Consider the following 21,423-nt stretch of genomic DNA (forward strand, 5'->3'; position numbering starts at 1 on the left):
AGTACTGAAGCCAGCACAACAGCTACAGAAAGCACCACAGCTGTTCCAACAACTGTAAGCAGCACAAGTGAAGCCAGCACCTCTACAACTCAAGCTACATTGACATCCACAGTTGCAGACACAACAACCTCAACACTAGGCAGCACGGAGTCCTCCACTGTCAGTAGCTCTACGGCTGAAGTCACTTCAACAAGTACAGAACCTAGCACGACAAGTGAAACCAGCGCAACAACAAGCAGTACTGAAGCCAGCACAACAGCTACAGAAAGCACCACAGCTCTTCCAACAAATGTAAGCAGCACAAGTGAAGCCAGCACCTCTACAACTCAAGCTACATTGACATCCACAGTTGCAGACACAACAACCTCAACACTAGGCAGCACGGAGTCCTCCACTGTCAGTAGCTCTACGGCTGAAGTCACTTCAACAAGTACAGAACCTAGCACGACAAGTGAAACCAGCGCAACAACAAGCAGTACTGAAGCCAGCACAACAGCTACAGAAAGCACCACAGCTGTTCCAACAACTGTAAGCAGCACAAGTGAAGCCAGCACCTCTACAACTCAAGCTACATTGACATCCACAGTTGCAGACACAACAACCTCAACACTAGGCAGCACGGAGTCCTCCACTGTCACTAGCTCTACCGCTGAAGTCACTTCAACAAGTACAGAACCTAGCACGACAAGTGAAACCAGCGCAACAACAAGCAGTACTGAAGCCAGCACAACAGCTACAGAAAACACCACAGCTGCTCCAACAAGTCTAGACAGCACAATAATCGATGTCAACACTTTTTCTACTAAATCTGTTTATACCTCTACAGTTTTGAACATTTTAACCACAACTGGAGATGGCAAGTATTATTTAAGAATAATTCATTGTACAGGGTATATCTTCTGAAGAACACTAATGTTTTTTACTAGCTTCCTGTGTAGCACGGGGAACTGTGTAGCATACATCCATATACTCATTTTATTTGTTGAATTTTCTTAAGCGTATTATTATTACAATATGCGATAGTATGAGTCTGTTAAGTAAGTCACGTTAACTATTTTTATTTATCTGTAATACTTTTCTGCATATTAGATAACAATGACATTCACCATCTTTCTGGCTTTTAAAGGAAAGAAGCGTTAACGTACTTATAGTAGTTGTTATATTTAAGCGCCTTTCGAACTGCACTTAATCCACTAGTTTAAATAACATGATAATATATAATTAAAACTGATAGCTGCTGCTTTTGAAACTCGGGTGAGTTATGTCATGATTGAGTGATCAATTGAAACACATGATTTGTCTGAATATTGATTTCACTAATATATGTACGTTCACAATATTTTCGTTTCACTAATAATAGTAGAGTAAGCTTGTATCTAGTTATTCTGGGCGGGTTTTCAAGATTATATAAAAAAAATTCTAGTTTCCACATTACACATGTATTTCATTATTCAAGTGGATGTATCAAATGTAAAATCATAATGCCTCTTTGAATATGCTGAAAGTCCTCAACTTTTCTTATAACAAGTAAATAACTGAGCGTAGCCTTCGACAAAAATAAATCAATGAAAAATACATTCTGTACTTCTCCCAAATGTATGCTTTTAAACAGTTAATCGATACCGATTCACTTCTGAAATATTTCAAATTGACAATTCTTTACAACAGGAACGACATCGACAGATTTAGGAGCAACAAGTAGTTCTTCTAGCACTGAAGCTGCAAAAACAACAACCTCAGTTGATATTTCATCCAGTGCAACAACAAAGCTTTCAACCGAGCCCATTTCTCCAACCATAGTTTCAAATTCTACATCTAATCTTGAAGGTAAGTTTTCTCTTCCATAAAGTTGGACAGAAATAAAATTAGTAGGACAGAATTCTATGCAATTTGTCAGAAAAGTCAGGGAAAATCTAAAAAGCTTTATTTTCAAAATTTCTAAAATCGTTGATTATAAGCAAACAAAGAAGGTCAAACAGAAGAAAAAGTATAAAGTACTAATACAAAAACGGAGACACAAACACTTACATATTCAAAATATAAAGAGGAGTAATTCCTATGAGAAAAAAACGAAAAATCTTCGGACAACGCTAATCATCAAACGTGAAATAAAAACCGCTACAAATGAAGCAAGATACATCCCAATTTACAGACACAACAACCTCAACACTAGGCAGCACGGAGTCCTCCACTGTCAGTAGCTCTACGGCTGAAGTCACTTCAACAAGTACAGAACCTAGCACGACAATTGAAACCAGCGCAACAAGTAGCAGTACTGAAGCCAGCACAACAGCTACAGAAAGCACCACAGCTGTTCCAACAACTGTAAGCAGCACAAGTGAAGCCAGCACCTCTACAACTCAAGCTACATTGACATCCACAGTTGCAGACACAACAACCTCAACACTAGGCAGCACGGAGTCCTCCACTGTCAGTAGCTATACGGCTGAAGTCACTTCAACAAGTACAAAACCTAGCACGACAAGTGAAACCAGCGCAACAACAAGCAGTACTGAAGCCAGCACAACAGCTACAGAAAGCACCACAGCTGTTCCAACAACTGTAAGCAGCACAAGTGAAGCCAGCACCTCTACAACTCAAGCTACATTGACATCCACAGTTGCAGACACAACAACCTCAACACTAGGCAGCACGGAGTCCTCCACTGTCAGTAGCTCTACCGCTGAAGTCACTTCAACAAGTACAGAAGCTAGCACGACAAGTGAAACCAGCGCAACAACAAGCAGTACTGAAGCCAGCACAACAGCTACAGAAAGCACCACAGCTGTTCCAACAACTGTAAGCAGCACAAGTGAAGCCAGCACCTCTACAACTCAAGCTACATTGACATCCACAGTTGCAGACACAACAACCTCAACACTAGGAAGCACGGAGTCCTCCACTGTCAGTAGCTCTACGGCTGAAGTCACTTCAACAAGTACAGAACCTAGCACGACAAGTGAAACCAGCGCAACAACAAGCAGTACTGAAGCCAGCACAACAGCTACAGAAACCACCACAGCTGTTCCAACAACTGTAAGCAGCACAAGTGAAGCCAGCACCTCTACAACTCAAGCTACATTGACATCCACAGTTGCAGACACAACAACCTCAACACTAGGCAGCACGGAGTCCTCCACTGTCAGTAGCTCTACGGCTGAAGTCACTTCAACAAGTACAGAACCTAGCACGACAAGTGAAACCAGCGCAACAACAAGCAGTACTGAAGCCAGCACAACAGCTACAGAAAGCACCACAGCTGTTCCAACAACTGTAAGCAGCACAAGTGAAGACATCACCTCTACAACTCAAGCTACATTGACATCCACAGTTGCAGACACAACAACCTCAACACTAGGCAGCACGGAGTCCTCCACTGTCAGTAGCTCTACGGCTGAAGTCACTTCAACAAGTACAGAACCTAGCACGACAAGTGAAACCAGCGCAACAACAAGCAGTACTGAAGCCAGCACAACAGCTACAGAAAGCACCACAGCTGTTCCAACAACTGTAAGCAGCACAAGTGAAGCCAGCACCTCTACAACTCAACCTACATTGACATCCACAGTTGCAGACACAACAACCTCAACTCTAGGCACCACGGAGTCCTCCACTGCCAGTAGCTCTACCGCTGAAGTCACTTCAACAAGTACAGAACCTAGCACGACAAGTGAAACCAGCGCAACAACAAGCAGTACTGAAGCCAGCACAACAGCTACAGAAAGCACCACAGCTCTTCCAACAACTGTAAGCAGCACAAGTGAAGCCAGCACCTCTACAACTCAAGCTACATTGACATCCACAGTTGCAGACACAACAACCTCAACACTAGGCAGGACGGAGTCCACTGTCACTAGCTCTACGGCTGAAGTCACTTCAACAAGTACAGAACCTAGCACAAGTGAAACCAGCGCAACAACAAGCAGTACTGAAGCCAGCACAACAGCTACAGAAAGCACCACAGCTGTTCCAACAACTGTAAGCAGCACAAGTGAAGACATCACCTCTACAACTCAAGCTACATTGACATCCACAGTTGCAGACACAACAACCTCAACACTAGGCAGCACGGAGTCCTCCACTGTCAGTAGCTCTACGGCTGAAGTCACTTCAACAAGTACAGAACCTAGCACAAGTAAAACCAGTGCAACAACAAGCAGTACTGAAGCCAGCACAACAGCTACAGAAAGCACCACAGCTGTTCCAACAACTGTAAGCAGCACAAGTGAAGACATCACCTCTACAACTCAAGCTACATTGACATCCACAGTTGCAGACACAACAACCTCAACACTAGGCAGCACGGAGTCCTCCACTGTCAGTAGCTCTACCGCTGAAGTCACTTCAACAAGTACAGAACCTAGCACGACAAGTGAAACCAGCGCAACAACAAGCAGTACTGAAGCCAGCACAACAGCTACAGAAAGCACCACAGCTGTTCCAACAACTGTAAGCAGCACAAGTGAAGCCAGCACCTCTACAACTCAAGCTACATTGACATCCACAGTTGCAGACACAACAACCTCAACACTAGGCAGCACGGAGTCCTCCACTGTCAGTAGCTCTACGGCTGAAGTCACTTCAACAAGTACAGAAGCTAGCACGACAAGTGAAACCAGCGCAACAACAAGCAGTACTGAAGCCAGCACAACAGCTACAGAAAGCACCACAGCTGTTCCAACAACTGTAAGCAGCACAAGTGAAGCCAGCACCTCTACAACTCAAGCTACATTGACATCCACAGTTGCAGACACAACAACCTCAACACTAGGCAGCACGGAGTCCTCCACTGTCAGTAGCTCTACGACTGAAGTCACTTCAACAAGTACAGAACCTAGCACGACAAGTGAAACCAGCGCAACAACAAGCAGTACTGAAGCCAGCACAACAGCTACAGAAACCACCACAGCTCTTCCAACAACTGTAAGCAGCACAAGTGAAGCCAGCACCTCTACAACTCAAGCTACATTGACATCCACAGTTGCAGACACAACAACCTCAACACTAGGAAGCACGGAGTCCTCCACTGTCAGTAGCTCTACGGCTGAAGTCACTTCAACAAGTACAGAACCTACCACGACAAGTGAAACCAGCGCAACAAGTAGCAGTACTGAAACCAGCACAACAGCTTCAGAAAGCACCACAACTGTTCCAACAACTGTAAGCAGCACGAGTGAAGCCAGCACCTCTACAACTCAAGCTACATTGACATCCACAGTTGCAGACACAACAACCTCAACACTAGGCAGCACGGAGTCCTCCACTGTCAGTAGCTCTACGGCTGAAGTCACTTCAACAAGTACAGAACCTAGCACGACAAGTGAAACCAGCGCAACAACAAGAAGTACTGAAGCCAGCACAACAGCTACAGAAAGCACCACAGCTGTTCCAACAACTGTAAAAAGCACAAGTGAAGCCAGCACCTCTACAACTCAAGCTACATTGACATCCACAGTTGCAGACACAGCAATCTCAACACTAGGCAGCACGGAGTCCTCCACTGTCAGTAGCTCTACGGCTGAAGTCACTTCAACAAGTACAGAACCTAGCACGACAAGTGAAACCAGCGCAACAACAAGCAGTACTGAAGCCAGCACAACAGCTACAGAAAGCAGCACAGCTGTTCCAACAACTGTAAGAAGCTCAAGTAAAGCCAGCTCCTCTACAACTCAAGCTACATTGACATCCACAGTTGCAGACACAACAACCTCAACACTAGGCAGGACGGAGTTCTCCACTGTCACTAGCTCTACCGCTGAAGTCACTTCAACAAGTACAGAACCTAGCACGACAAGTGAAACCAGCGCAACAACAAGCAGTACTGAAGCCAGCACAACAGCTACAGAAAGCACCACAGCTGTTCCAACAACTGTAAGCAGCACAAGTGAAGCCAGCTCCTCTACAACTCAAGCTACATTGACATCCACAGTTGCAGACACAACAACCTCAACACTAGGCAGCACGGAGTCCTCCACTGTCACTAGCTCTACGGCTGAAGTCACTTCAACAAGTACAGAACCTAGCACGACAAGTGAAACCAGCCCAACAACAAGCAGTACTGAAGCCAGCACAACAGCTACAGAAAGCACCACAGCTGTTCCAACAACTGTAAGCAGCACAAGTGAAGACATCACCTCTACAACTCAAGCTACATTGACATCCACAGTTGCAGACACAACAACCTCAACACTAGGCAGCACGGAGTCCTCCACTGTCAGTAGCTCTACGGCTGAAGTCACTTCAACAAGTACAGAACCTAGCACGACAAGTGAAACCAGCGCAACAACAAGCAGTACTGAAGCCAGCACAACAGCTACAGAAAGCACCACAGCTCTTCCAACAACTGTAAGCAGCACAAGTGAAGCCAGCACCTCTACAACTCAAGCTACATTGACATCCACAGTTGCAGACACAACAACCTCAACACTAGGCAGCACGGAGTCCTCCACTGTCAGTAGCTCTACGGCTGAAATCACTTCAACAAGTACAGAACCTAGCACGACAAGTGAAACCAGCGCAACAAGTAGCAGTACTGAAGCCAGCACAACAGCTACAGAAAGCACCACAGCTGTTCCAACAACTGTAAGCAGCACAAGTGAAGCCAGCACCTCTACAACTCAAGCTACATTGACATCCACAGTTGCAGACACAACAACCTCAACACTAGGCAGCACGGAGTCCTCCACTGTCAGTAGCTCTACCGCTGAAGTCACTTCAACAAGTACAGAACCTAGCACGACAAGTGAAACCAGCGCAACAACAAGCAGTACTGAAGCCAGCAACACAGCTACAGAAAGCACCACAGCTCTTCCAACAACTGTAAGCAGCACAAGTGAAGCCAGCACCTCTACAACTCAAGCTACATTGACATCCACAGTTGCAGACACAACAACCTCAACACTAGGCAGCACGGAGTCCTCCACTGTCAGTAGCTCTACGGCTGAAGTCACTTCAACAAGTACAGAACCTAGCACGACAAGTGAAACCAGTGCAACAACAAGCAGTACTGAAGCCAGCACAACAGCTACAGAAAGCACCACAGCTCTTCCAATAACTGTAAGCAGCACAAGTGAAGCCAGCACCTCTACAACTCAAGCTACATTGACATCCACAGTTGCAGACACAACAACCTCAACACTAGGCAGCACGGAGTCCTCCACTGTCAGTAGCTCTACGGCTGAAGTCACTTCAACAAGTACAGAACCTAGCACGACAAGTGAAACCAGCGCAACAACAAGCAGTACTGAAGCCAGCACAACAGCTACAGAAACCACCACAGCTGTTCCAACAACTGTAAGCAGCACAAGTGAAGCCAGCACCTCTACAACTCAAGCTACATTGACATCCACAGTTGCAGACACAACAACCTCAACACTAGGCAGCACGGAGTCCTCCACTGTCACTAGCTCTACGGCTGAAGTCACTTCAACAAGTACAGAACCTAGCACGACAAGTGAAACCAGCGCAACAACAAGCAGTACTGAAGCCAGCACAACAGCTACAGAAAGCACCACAGCTGCTCCAACAAGTCTAGACAGCACAATAATCGATGTCAACACTTTTTCTACTAAATCTGTTTACACCTCTACAGTTTTGAACATTTTAACCACAACTGGAGATGGCAAGTATTGTTTAAGAATAATTCATTGTACAGGGTATATCTTCTGAAGAACACTAATGTTTTTTACTAGCTTCCTGTGTAGCACGGGGAACTGTGTAGCATACATCTATATACTCAATTTATTTGTTGAATTTTCTTAAGCGTATTATTACAATATGCAATAGTATGAGTCTGTTAAGTAAGTCACGTTAACTATTTTTATTTATCTGTAATACTTTTCTGCATATTAGATAACAATGACATTCACCATCTTTCTGGCTTTTAAAGGAAAGAAGCTTTAACGTACTTATAGTAGTTGTTATATTTAAGCGCCTTTCGAACTGCACTTAATCCACTAGTTTAAATAACATGATAATATATAATTAAAACTGATAGCTGCTGCTTTTGAAACTCGGGTGAGTTATGTCATGATTGAGTGATCAATTGAAGCACATGATTTGTCTGAATATTGATTTCACTAATATATGTACGTTCACAATATTTTCGTTTCACTAATAATAGTAGAGTAAGCTTGTATCTAGTTATTCTGGGCGGGTTTTCAAGATCTCCCAAATGTATGCTTTTAAACAGTTAATCGATACCGATTCACTTCTGAATTATTTCAAATTGACAATTCTTTACAACAGGAACGACATCGACAGATTTAGGAGCAACAAGTACTTCTTCTAGCACTGAAGCTGCAAAAACAACCTCAGTTGATATTTCATCCAGTGCAACAACAAAGCTTTCAACCGAGCCCATTTCTCCAACCATAGTTTCAAATTCTACATCTAATCTTGAAGGTAAGTTTTCTCTTCCATAAAGGTGGACAGAAATAAAATTAGTAGGACAGAATTCTATGCAATTTGTCAGAAAAGTCAGGGAAAATCTAAAAAGCTTTATTTTCAAAAATTCTAAAATCGTTGATTATAAGCAAACAAAGAAGGTTAAAACAGAAGGAAAAGTATAAAGTACTAATACAAAAACGGAGACACAAACACTTACATATTCAAAATATAAAGAAGAGTAATTCCTATAAGAAAAAAACGAAAAATCTTCGGACAACGCTAATCATCAAACGTGAAATAAAAACCGCTACAAATGAAGCAAGATACATCCCAATTTACAGACACAACATCCTCAACACAAGGCAGCACGGAGTCCTCCACTGTCAGTAGCTCTACGGCTGAAGTCACTTCAACAAGTAAAGAACCTACCACGACAAGTGAAACCAGCGCAACAACAAGAAATACTGAAGCCAGCACAACAGCTACAGAAAGCACCACAGCTGTTCCAACAACTGTAAGCAGCACAAGTGAAGCCAGCACCTCTACAACTCAAGCTACATTGACATCCACAGTTGCAGACACAACAACCTCAACACTAGGCAGCACGGAGTCCTCCACTGTCAGTAGCTCTACGGCTGAAGTCACTTCAACAAGTACAGAACCTAGCACGACAAGTGAAACCAGGGCAACAAGTAGCAGTACTGAAACCAGCACAACAGCTACAGAAAGCACCACAACTGTTCCAACAACTGTAAGCAGCACGAGTGAAGCCAGCACCTCTACAACTCAAGCTACATTGACATCCACAGTTGCAGACACAACAACCTCAACACTAGGCAGCACGGAGTCCTCCACTGTCAGTATCTCTACGGCTGAAGTCACTTCAACAAGTACAGAACCTAGCACGACAAGTGAAACCAGCGCAACAACAAGAAGTACTGAAGCCAGCACAACAGCTACAGAAAGCACCACAGCTGTTCCAACAACTGTAAGCAGCACAAGTGAAGCCAGCACCTCTACAACTCAAGCTACATTGACATCCACAGTTGCAGACACAACAACCTCAACACTAGGCAGCACGGAGTCCTCCACTGCCAGTAGCTCAACGGCTGAAGTCACTTCAACAAGTACAGAACCTAGCACGACAAGTGAAACCAGCGCAACAACAAGCAGTACTGAAGCCAGCACAACAGCTACAGAAAGCACCACAGCTGTTCCAACAACTGTAAGCAGCACAAGTGAAGACATCACCTCTACAACTCAAGCTACATTGACATCCACAGTTGCAGACACAACAACCTCAACACTAGGCAGCACGGAGTCCTCCACTGTCAGTAGCTCTACGGCTGAAGTCACTTCAACAAGTACAGAACCTACCACGACAAGTGAAACCAGCGCAACAACAAGCAGTACTGAAGCCAACACAACAGCTACAGAAAGCACCACAGCTGTTCCAACAACTGTAAGCAGCACAAGTGAAGCCAGCACCTCTACAACACAAGCTACATTGACATCCAAAGTTGCAGACACAACAACCTCAACACTAGGCAGCACGGAGTCCTCCACTGTCAGTAGCTCTACCGCTGAAGTCACTTCAACAAGTACAGAACCTAGCACGACAAGTGAAACCAGCGCAACAACAAGCAGTACTGAAGCCAACACAACAGCTACAGAAAGCACCACAGCTGTTCCAACAACTGTAAGCAGCACAAGTGAAGCCAGCTCCTCTACAACTCAAGCTACATTGACATCCACAGTTGCAGACACAACAACCTCAACACTAGGCAGCACGGAGTCCTCCACTGTCAGTAGCTCTACGGCTGAAGTCACTTCAACAAGTACAGAACCTAGCACGACAAGTGAAACCAGCGCAACAACAAGCAGTACTGAAGCCAGCACAACAGCTACAGAAAGCACCACAGCTGTTCCAACAACTGTAAGCAGCACAAGTGAAGCCAGCTCCTCTACAACTCAAGCTACATTGACATCCACAGTTGCAGACACAACAACCTCAACACTAGGCAGCACGGAGTCCTCCACTGTCAGCAGCTCTACCGCTGAAGTCACTTCAACAAGTACAGAACCTAGCACGACAAGTGAAACCAGCGCAACAACAAGCAGTACTGAAGCCAGCACAACAGCTACAGAAAGCACCACAGCTGTTCCAACAACTGTAAGCAGCACAAGTGAAGGCAGCACCTCTACAACTCAAGCTACATTGACATCCACAGTTGCAGACACAACAACCTCAACACTAGGCAGCACGGAGTCCTCCACTGTCAGTAGCTCTACGGCTGAAGTCACTTCAACAAGTAAAGAACCTAGCACGACAAGTGAAACCAGCGCAACAACAAGCAGTACTGAAGCCAGCACAACAGCTACAGAAAGCACCACAGCTGTTCCAACAACTGTAAGCAGCACAAGTGAAGCCAGCACCTCTACAACTCAAGCTACATTGACATCCACAGTTGCAGACACAACAACCTCAACACTAGGCAGCACGGAGTCCTCCACTGTCAGTAGCTCTACGGCTGAAGTCACTTCAACAAGTAAAGAACCTAGCACGACAAGTGAAACCAGCGCAACAACAAGCAGTACTGAAGCCAGCACAACAGCTACAGAAAGCACCACAGCTCTTCCAACAACTGTAAGCAGCACAAGTGAAGCCAGCACCTCTACAACTCAAGCTACATTGACATCCACAGTTGCAGACACAACAACCTCAACACTAGGCAGCACGGAGTCCTCCACTGTCAGTAGCTCTACGGCTGAAGTCACTTCAACAAGTACAGAACCTAGCACGACAAGTGAAACCAGCGCAACAACAAGCAGTACTGAAGCCAGCACAACAGCTACAGAAAGCACCACAGCTGTTCCAACAACTGTAAGCAGCACAAGTGAAGCCAGCACCTCTACAACTCAAGCTACATTGACATCCACAGTTGCAGACACAACAACCTCAACACTAGGCAGCACGGAGTCCTCCACTGTCAGTAGCTCTACGGCTGAAGTCACTTCAACAAGTACAGAACCTAGCACGACAAGTGAAACCAGCGCAACAACAAGCAGTACTGAAGCCAGCACAACAGCTACAGAAAGCACCACAGCTCTTCCAACAAATGTAAGCAGCACAAGTGAAGCCAGCACCTCTACAACTCAAGCTACATTGACATCCACAGTTGCAGACACAACAACCTCAACACTAGGCAGCACGGAGTCCTCCACTGTCAGTAGCTCTACGGCTGAAGTCACTTCAACAAGTACAGAACCTAGCACGACAAGTGAAACCAGCGCAACAACAAGCAGTACTGAAGCCAGCACAACAGCTACAGAAAGCACCACAGCTGTTCCAACAACTGTAAGCAGCACAAGTGAAGCCAGCACCTCTACAACTCAAGCTACATTGACATCCACAGTTGCAGACACAACAACCTCAACACTAGGCAGCACGGAGTCCTCCACTGTCAGTAGCTCTACGGCTGAAGTCACTTCAACAAGTACAGAACCTAGCACGACAAGTGAAACCAGCGCAACAACAAGCAGTACTGAAGCCAGCACAACAGCTACAGAAAGCACCACAGCTCTTCCAACAACTGTAAGCAGCACAAGTGAAGCCAGCACCTCTACAACTCAAGCTACATTGACATCCACAGTTGCAGACACAACAACCTCAAGACTAGGCAGCACGGAGTCCTCCACTGTCAGTAGCTCTACCGCTGAAGTCACTTCAACAAGTACAGAACCTAGCACGACAAGTGAAACCAGCGCAACAACAAGCAGTACTGAAGCCAGCACAACAGCTACAGAAAGCACCACAGCTCTTCCAACAACTGTAAGCAGCACAAGTGAAGCCAGCACCTCTACAACTCAAGCTACATTGACATCCACAGTTGCAGACACAACAACCTCAACACTAGGCAGCACGGAGTCCTCCACTGTCAGTAGCTCTACCGCTGAAGTCACTTCAACAAGTACAGAACCTAGCACGACAAGTGAAACCAGCGCAACAACAAGCAGTACTGCAGCCAGCACAACAGCTACAGAAAGCACCACAGCTGTTCCAACAACTGTAAGCAGCACAAGTGAAGCCAGCACCTCTACAACTCAAGCTACATTGACATCCACAGTTGCAGACACAACAACCTCAACACTAGGCAGCACGGAGTCCTCCATTGTCAGTAGCTCTACCGCTGAAGTCACTTCAACAAGTACAGAACCTAGCACGACAAGTGAAACCAGCGCAACAACAAGCAGTACTGAAGCCAGCACAACAGCTACAGAAAGCACCACAGCTCTTCCAACAACTGTAAGCAGCACAAGTGAAGCCAGCACCTCTACAACTCAAGCTACATTGACATCCACAGTTGCAGACACAACAACCTCAAGACTAGGCAGCACGGAGTCCTCCACTGTCAGTAGCTCTACCGCTGAAGTCACTTCAACAAGTACAGAACCTAGCACGACAAGTGAAACCAGCGCAACAACAAGCAGTACTGAAGCCAGCACAACAGCTACAGAAAGCACCACAGCTCTTCCAACAACTGTAAGCAGCACAAGTGAAGCCAGCACCTCTACAACTCAAGCTACATTGACATCCACAGTTGCAGACACAACAACCTCAACACTAGGCAGCACGGAGTCCTCCACTGTCACTAGCTCTACCGCTGAAGTCACTTCAACAAGTACAGAACCTAGCACGACAAGTGAAACCAGCGCAACAACAAGCAGTACTGAAGCCAGCACAACAGCTACAGAAAGCACCACAGCTGTTCCAACAACTGTAAGCAGCACAAGTGAAGCCAGCACCTCTACAACTCAAGCTACATTGACATCCACAGTTGCAGACACAACAACCTCAACACTAGGCAGCACGGAGTCCTCCACTGTCAGTAGCTCTACGGCTGAAGTCACTTCAACAAGTACAGAACCTAGCACGACAAGTGAAACCAGCGCAACAACAAGCAGTACTGAAGCCAGCACAACAGCTACAGAAAGCACAACACCTGTTCCAACAACTGTAAGCAGAACAAGTGAAGCCAGCACCTCTACAACTCAAGCTACATTGACATCCACAGTTGCAGACACAACCTCAACACTAGGCAGCACGGAGTCCTCCACTGTCAGTAGCTCTACCGCTGAAGTCACTTCAACAAGTACAGAACCTAGCACGACAAGTGAAACCAGCGCAACAACAAGCAGTACTGAAGCCAGCACAACAGCTACAGAAAGCACCACAGCTCTTCCAACAACTGTAAGCAGCACAAGTGAAGCCAGCACCTCTACAACTCAAGCTACATTGACATCCACAGTTGCAGACACAACAACCTCAACACTAGGCAGCACGGAGTCCTCAACTGTCAGTAGCTCTACGGCTGAAGTCACTTCAACAAGTACAGAACCTAGCACGACAAGTGAAACCAGCGCAACAACAAGCAGTACTGAAGCCAGCACAACAGCTACAGAAAGCACCACAGCTGTTCCAACAACTGTAAGCAGCACAAGTGAAGCCAGCACCTCTACAACTCAAGCTACATTGACATCCACAGTTGCAGACACAACAACCTCAACACTAGGCAGCACGGAGTCCTCCACTGTCAGTAGCTCTACGGCTGAAGTCACTTCAACAAGTACAGAACCTAGCACGACAAGTGAAACCAGCGCAACAACAAGCAGTACTGAAGCCAGCACAACAGCTACAGAAAGCACCACAGCTCTTCCAACAAATGTAAGCAGCACAAGTGAAGCCAGCACCTCTACAACTCAAGCTACATTGACATCCACAGTTGCAGACACAACAACCTCAACACTAGGCAGCACGGAGTCCTCCACTGTCAGTAGCTCTACGGCTGAAGTCACTTCAACAAGTACAGAACCTAGCACGACAAGTGAAACCAGCGCAACAACAAGCAGTACTGAAGCCAGCACAACAGCTACAGAAAGCACCACAGCTGTTCCAACAACTGTAAGCAGCACAAGTGAAGCCAGCACCTCTACAACTCAAGCTACATTGACATCCACAGTTGCAGACACAACAACCTCAACACTAGGCAGCACGGAGTCCTCCACTGTCAGTAGCTCTACGGCTGAAGTCACTTCAACAAGTACAGAACCTAGCACGACAAGTGAAACCAGCGCAACAACAAGCAGTACTGAAGCCAGCACAACAGCTACAGAAAGCACCACAGCTCTTCCAACAACTGTAAGCAGCACAAGTGAAGCCAGCACCTCTACAACTCAAGCTACATTGACATCCACAGTTGCAGACACAACAACCTCAACACTAGGCAGCACGGAGTCCTCCACTGTCAGTAGCTCTACCGCTGAAGTCACTTCAACAAGTACAGAACCTAGCACGACAAGTGAAACCAGCGCAACAACAAGCAGTACTGAAGCCAGCACAACAGCTACAGAAAGCACCACAGCTGTTCCAACAACTGTAAGCAGCACAAGTGAAGCCAGCACCTCTACAACTCAAGCTACATTGACATCCACAGTTGCAGACACAACAACCTCAACACTAGGCAGCACGGAGTCCTCCACTGTCAGTAGCTCTACCGCTGAAGTCACTTCAACAAGTACAGAACCTAGCACGACAAGTGAAACCAGCGCAACAACAAGCAGTACTGCAGCCAGCACAACAGCTACAGAAAGCACCACAGCTGTTCCAACAACTGTAAGCAGCACAAGTGAAGCCAGCACCTCTACAACTCAAGCTACATTGACATCCACAGTTGCAGACACAACAACCTCAACACTAGGCAGCACGGAGTCCTCCATTGTCAGTAGCTCTACCGCTGAAGTCACTTCAACAAGTACAGAACCTAGCACGACAAGTGAAACCAGCGCAACAACAAGCAGTACTGAAGCCAGCACAACAGCTACAGAAAGCACCACAGCTCTTCCAACAACTGTAAGCAGCACAAGTGAAGCCAGCACCTCTACAACTCAAGCTACATTGACATCCACAGTTGCAGACACAACAACCTCAAGACTAGGCAGCACGGAGTCCTCCACTGTCAGTAGCTCTACCGCTGAAGTCACTTCAACAAGTACAGAACCTAGCACGACAAGTGAAACCAGCGCAACAACAAGCAGTACTGAAGCCAGCACAACAGCTACAGAAAGCACCACAGCTCTTCCAACAACTGTAAGCAGCACAAGTGAAGCCAGCACCTCTACAACTCAAGCTACATTGACATCCACAGTTGCAGACACAACAACCTCAACACTAGGCAGCACGGAGTCCTCCACTGTCAGTAGCTCTACGGCTGAAGTCACTTCAACAAGTACAGAACCTAGCACGACAAGTGAAACCAGCGCAACAACAAGCAGTACTGAAGCCAGCACAACAGCTACAGAAAGCACAACACCTGTTCCAACAACTGTAAGCAGAACAAGTGAAGCCAGCACCTCTACAACTCAAGCTACATTGACATCCACAGTTGCAGACACAACCTCAACACTAGGCAGCACGGAGTCCTCCACTGTCAGTAGCTCTACCGCTGAAGTCACTTCAACAAGTACAGAACCTAGCACGACAAGTGAAACCAGCGCAACAACAAGCAGTACTGAAGCCAGCACAACAGCTACAGAAAGCACCACAGCTCTTCCAACAACTGTAAGCAGCACAAGTGAAGCCAGCACCTCTACAACTCAAGCTACATTGACATCCACAGTTGCAGACACAACAACCTCAACACTAGGCAGCACGGAGTCCTCAACTGTCAGTAGCTCTACGGCTGAAGTCACTTCAACAAGTACAGAACCTAGCACGACAAGTGAAACCAGCGCAACAACAAGCAGTACTGAAGCCAGCACAACAGCTACAGAAAGCACCACAGCTCTTCCAACAACTGTAAGCAGCACAAGTGAAGCCAGCACCTCTACAACTCAAGCTACATTGACATCCACAGTTGCAGACACAACAACCTCAACACTAGGCAGCACGGAGTCCTCCACTGTCAGTAGCTCTACGGCTGAAGTCACTTCAACAAGTACAGAACCTAGCACGACAAGTGAAACCAGCGCAACAACAAGCAGTACTGAAGCCAGCACAACAGCTACAGAAAGCACCACAGCTCTTCCAACAACTGTAAGCAGCACAAGTGAAGCCAGCACCTCTACAACTCAAGCTACACTAACATCCACAGTTGCAGACACAACAACCTCAACACTAGGCAGCACGGAGTCCTCCATTGTCAGTAGCTCTACGGCTGAAGTCACTTCAACAAGTACAGAACCTAGCACGACAAGTGAAACCAGCGCAACAACAAGCAGTACTGAAGCCAGCACAACAGCTACAGAAAGCACCACAGCTCTTCCAACAACTGTAAGCAGAACAAGTGAAGCCAGCACCTCTACAACTCAAGCTACATTGACATCCACAGTTGCAGACACAACCTCAACACTAGGCAGCACGGAGTCCTCCACTGTCAGTAGCTCTACCGCTGAAGTCACTTCAACAAGTACAGAACCTAGCACGACAAGTGAAACCAGCGCAACAACAAGCAGTACTGAAGCCAGCACAACAGCTACAGAAAGCACCACAGCTGTTCCAACAACTGTAAGCAGCACAAGTGAAGCCAGCACCTCTACAACTCAAGCTACATTGACATCCACAGTTGCAGACACAACAACCTCAACACTAGGCAGCACGGAGTCCTCCACTGTCAGTAGCTCTACGGCTGAAGTCACTTCAACAAGTACAGAACCTAGCACGACAAGTGAAACCAGCGCAACAACAAGCAGTACTGAAGCCAGCACAACAGCTACAGAAAGCACCACAGCTCTTCCAACAACTGTAAGCAGCACAAGTGAAGCCAGCACCTCTACAACTCAAGCTACATTGACATCCACAGTTGCAGACACAACAACCTCAACACTAGGCAGCACGGAGTCCTCCACTGTCAGTAGCTCTACGGCTGAAGTCACTTCAACAAGTACAGAACCTAGCACGACAAGTGAAACCAGCGCAACAACAAGCAGTACTGAAGCCAGCACAACAGCTACAGAAAGCACCACAGCTCTTCCAACAACTGTAAGCAGCACAAGTGAAGCCAGCACCTCTACAACTCAAGCTACACTAACATCCACAGTTGCAGACACAACAACCTCAACACTAGGCAGCACGGAGTCCTCCACTGTCAGTAGCTCTACGGCTGAAGTCACTTCAACAAGTACAGAACCTAGCACGACAAGTGAAACCAGCGCAACAACAAGCAGTACTGAAGCCAGCACAACAGCTACAGAAAGCACCACAGCTGTTCCAACAACTGTAAGCAGAACAAGTGAAGCCAGCACCTCTACAACTCAAGCTACATTGACATCCACAGTTGCAGACACAACCTCAAGACTAGGCAGCACGGAGTCCTCCACTGTCAGTAGCTCTACCGCTGAAGTCACTTCAACAAGTACAGAACCTAGCACGACAAGTGAAACCAGCGCAACAACAAGCAGTACTGAAGCCAGCACAACAGCTACAGAAAGCACCACAGCTCTTCCAACAACTGTAAGCAGCACAAGTGAAGCCAGCACCTCTACAACTCAAGCTACATTGACATCCACAGTTGCAGACACAACAACCTCAACACTAGGCAGCACGGAGTCCTCCACTGTCAGTAGCTCTACGGCTGAAGTCACTTCAACAAGTACAGAACCTAGCACGACAAGTGAAACCAGCGCAACAACAAGCAGTACTGAAGCCAGCACAACAGCTACAGAAAGCACCACAGCTGTTCCAACAACTGTAAGCAGCACAAGTGAAGCCAGCACCTCTACAACTCAAGCTACATTGACATCCACAGTTGCAGACACAACAACCTCAACACTAGGCAGCACGGAGTCCTCCACTGTCATTAGCTCTACGGCTGAAGTCACTTCAACAAGTACAGAACCTAGCACGACAAGTGAAACCAGCGCAACAACAAGCAGTACTGAAGTCAGCACAACAGCTACAGAAAGCACCACAGCTCTTCCAACAACTGTAAGCAGCACAAGTGAAGCCAGCACCTCTACAACTCAAGCTACATTGACATCCACAGTTGCAGACACAACAACCTCAACACTAGGCAGCACGGAGTCCTCCACTGTCAGTAGCTCTACGGCTGAAGTCACTTCAACAAGTACAGAACCTAGCACGACAAGTAAAACCAGCGCAACAACAAGCAGTACTGAAGCCAGCACAACAGCTACAGAAAGCACCACAGCTCTTCCAACAACTGTAAGCAGCACAAGTGAAGCCAGCACCTCTACAACTCAAGCTACATTGACATCCACAGTTGCAGACACAACAACCTCAACACTAGGCAGCACGGAGTCCTCCACTGTCAGTAGCTCTACGGCTGAAGTCACTTCAACAAGTACAGAACCTAGCACGACAAGTGAAACCAGCGCAACAACAAGCAGTACTGAAGCCAGCACAACAGCTACAGAAAGCACCACAGCTCTTCCAACAACTGTAAGCAGCATAAGTGAAGCCAGCACCTCTACAACTCAAGCTACATTGACATCCACAGTTGCAGACACAACAACCTCAACACTAGGCAGCACGGAGTCCTCCACTGTCAGTAGCTCTACCGCTGAAGTCACTTCAACAAGTACAGAACCTAGCACGACAAGTGAAACCAGCGCAACAACAAGCAGTACTGAAGCCAGCACAACAGCTACAGAAAGCACCACAGCTGTTCCAACAACTGTAAGCAGCACAAGTGAAGCCAGCACCTCTACAACTCAAGCTACATTGACATCCACAGTTGCAGACACAACAACCTCAACACTAGGCAGCACGGAGTCCTCCACTGTCAGTAGCTCTACCGCTGAAGTCACTTCAACAAGTACAGAACCTAGCACGACAAGTGAAACCAGCGCAACAACAAGCAGTACTGCAGCCAGCACAACAGCTACAGAAAGCACCACAGCTGTTTCAACAACTGTAAGCAGCACAAGTGAAGCCAGCACCTCTACAACTCAAGCTACATTGACATCCACAGTTGCAGACACAACAACCTCAACACTAGGCAGCACGGAGTCCTCCATTGTCAGTAGCTCTACCGCTGAAGTCACTTCAACAAGTACAGAACCTAGCACGACAAGTGAAACCAGCGCAACAACAAGCAGTAATGAAGCCAGCACAACAGCTACAGAAAGCACCACAGCTGTTCCAACAACTGTAAGCAGCACAAGTGAAGCCAGCACCTCTACAACTCAAGCTACATTGACATCCACAGTTGCAGACACAACAACCTCAACACTAGGCAGCACGGAGTCCTCCAATGTCAGTAGCTCTACCGCTGAAGTCACTTCAACAAGTACAGAACCTAGCACGACAAGTGAAACCAGCGCAACAACAAGCAGTACTGAAGCCAGCACAACAGCTACAGAAAGCACCACAGCTCTTCCAACAACTGTAAGCAGCACAAGTGAAGCCAGCACCTCTACAACTCAAGCTACATTGACATCCACAGTTGCAGACACAACAACCTCAACACTAGGCAGCACGGAGTCCTCCACTGTCAGTAGCTCTACGGCTGAAGTCACTTCAACAAGTACAGAACCTAGCACGACATGTGAAACCAGCGCAACAACAAGCAGTACTGAAGCCAGCACAACAGCTACAGAAAGCACCACAGCTCTTCCAACAACTGTAAGCAGCACAAGTGAAGCCAGCACCTCTACAACTCAAGCTACATTGACATCCACAGTTGCAGACACAACAACCTCAACACTAGGCAGCACGGAGTCCTCCACTGTCAGTAGCTCTACGGCTGAAGTCACTTCAACAAGTACAGAACCTAGCACGACAAGTGAAACCAGCGCAACAACAAGCAGTACTGAAGCCAGCACAACAGCTACAGAAAGCACCACAGCTCTTCCAACAACTGTAAGCAGCACAAGTGAAGCCAGCACCTCTACAACTCAAGCTACATTGACATCCACAGTTGCAGACACAACAACCTCAAGACTAGGCAGCACGGAGTCCTCCACTGTCAGTAGCTCTACCGCTGAAGTCACTTCAACAAGTACAGAACCTAGCACGACAAGTGAAACCAGCGCAACAACAAGCAGTACTGAAGCCAGCACAACAGCTACAGAAAGCACCACAGCTGTTCCAACAACTGTAAGCAGCACAAGTGAAGCCAGCACCTCTACAACTCAAGCTACATTGACATCCACAGTTGCAGACACAACAACCTCAACACTAGGCAGCACGGAGTCCTCCACTGTCAGTAGCTCTACCGCTGAAGTCACTTCAACAAGTACAGAACCTAGCACGACAAGTGAAACCAGCGCAACAACAAGCAGTACTGAAGCCAGCACAACAGCTACAGAAAGCACCACAGCTCTTCCAACAACTGTAAGCAGCACAAGTGAAGCCAGCACCTCTACAACTCAAGCTACATTGACATCCACAGTTGCAGACACAACAACCTCAACACTAGGCAGCACGGAGTCCTCCATTGTCAGTAGCTCTACCGCTGAAGTCACTTCAACAAGTACAGAACCTAGCACGACAAGTGAAACCAGCGCAACAACAAGCAGTACTGAAGCCAGCACAACAGCTACAGAAAGCACCACAGCTCTTCCAACAACTGTAAGCAGCACAAGTGAAGCCAGCACCTCTACAACTCAAGCTACATTGACATCCACAGTTGCAGACACAACAACCTCAAGACTAGGCAGCACGGAGTCCTCCACTGTCAGTAGCTCTACCGCTGAAGTCACTTCAACAAGTACAGAACCTAGCACGACAAGTGAAACCAGCGCAACAACAAGCAGTACTGAAGCCAGCACAACAGCTACAGAAAGCACCACAGCTCTTCCAACAACTGTAAGCAGCACAAGTGAAGCCAGCACCTCTACAACTCAAGCTACATTGACATCCACAGTTGCAGACACAACAACCTCAACACTAGGCAGCACGGAGTCCTCCACTGTCACTAGCTCTACCGCTGAAGTCACTTCAACAAGTACAGAACCTAGCACGACAAGTGAAACCAGCGCAACAACAAGCAGTATTGAATCCAGCACAACAGGTAT

At 47.0% G+C, this 21,423-nt stretch overlaps 1 protein-coding gene across 1 annotated transcript in view; it reads left to right on the top strand.

The window, feature by feature from the left end:
* The window catches only part of LOC133196893 (mucin-2-like), a 65,279-nt gene that overhangs the window by 43,149 nt on the left and 707 nt on the right, over positions 1 to 21,423 (top strand). Inside the window, exons 14-17 of the mRNA XM_061332744.1 lie at positions 1,669 to 1,827; positions 3,569 to 3,649; positions 8,248 to 8,403; positions 8,730 to 8,770. Of these exons, the coding sequence (XP_061188728.1) occupies positions 1,669 to 1,827; positions 3,569 to 3,649; positions 8,248 to 8,403; positions 8,730 to 8,770 (437 nt within the window). The remainder of the gene's footprint in view (positions 1 to 1,668; positions 1,828 to 3,568; positions 3,650 to 8,247; positions 8,404 to 8,729; positions 8,771 to 21,423) is intronic.

This window comes from Saccostrea echinata, unplaced genomic scaffold (genome assembly GCF_033153115.1).
Source record: "Saccostrea echinata isolate AGI-Se365-2 ecotype Australia unplaced genomic scaffold, CSIRO_AGI_Sech_v1 ptg000001l, whole genome shotgun sequence".
Classification (NCBI taxonomy): Eukaryota; Metazoa; Mollusca; class Bivalvia; order Ostreida; family Ostreidae; genus Saccostrea; species Saccostrea echinata.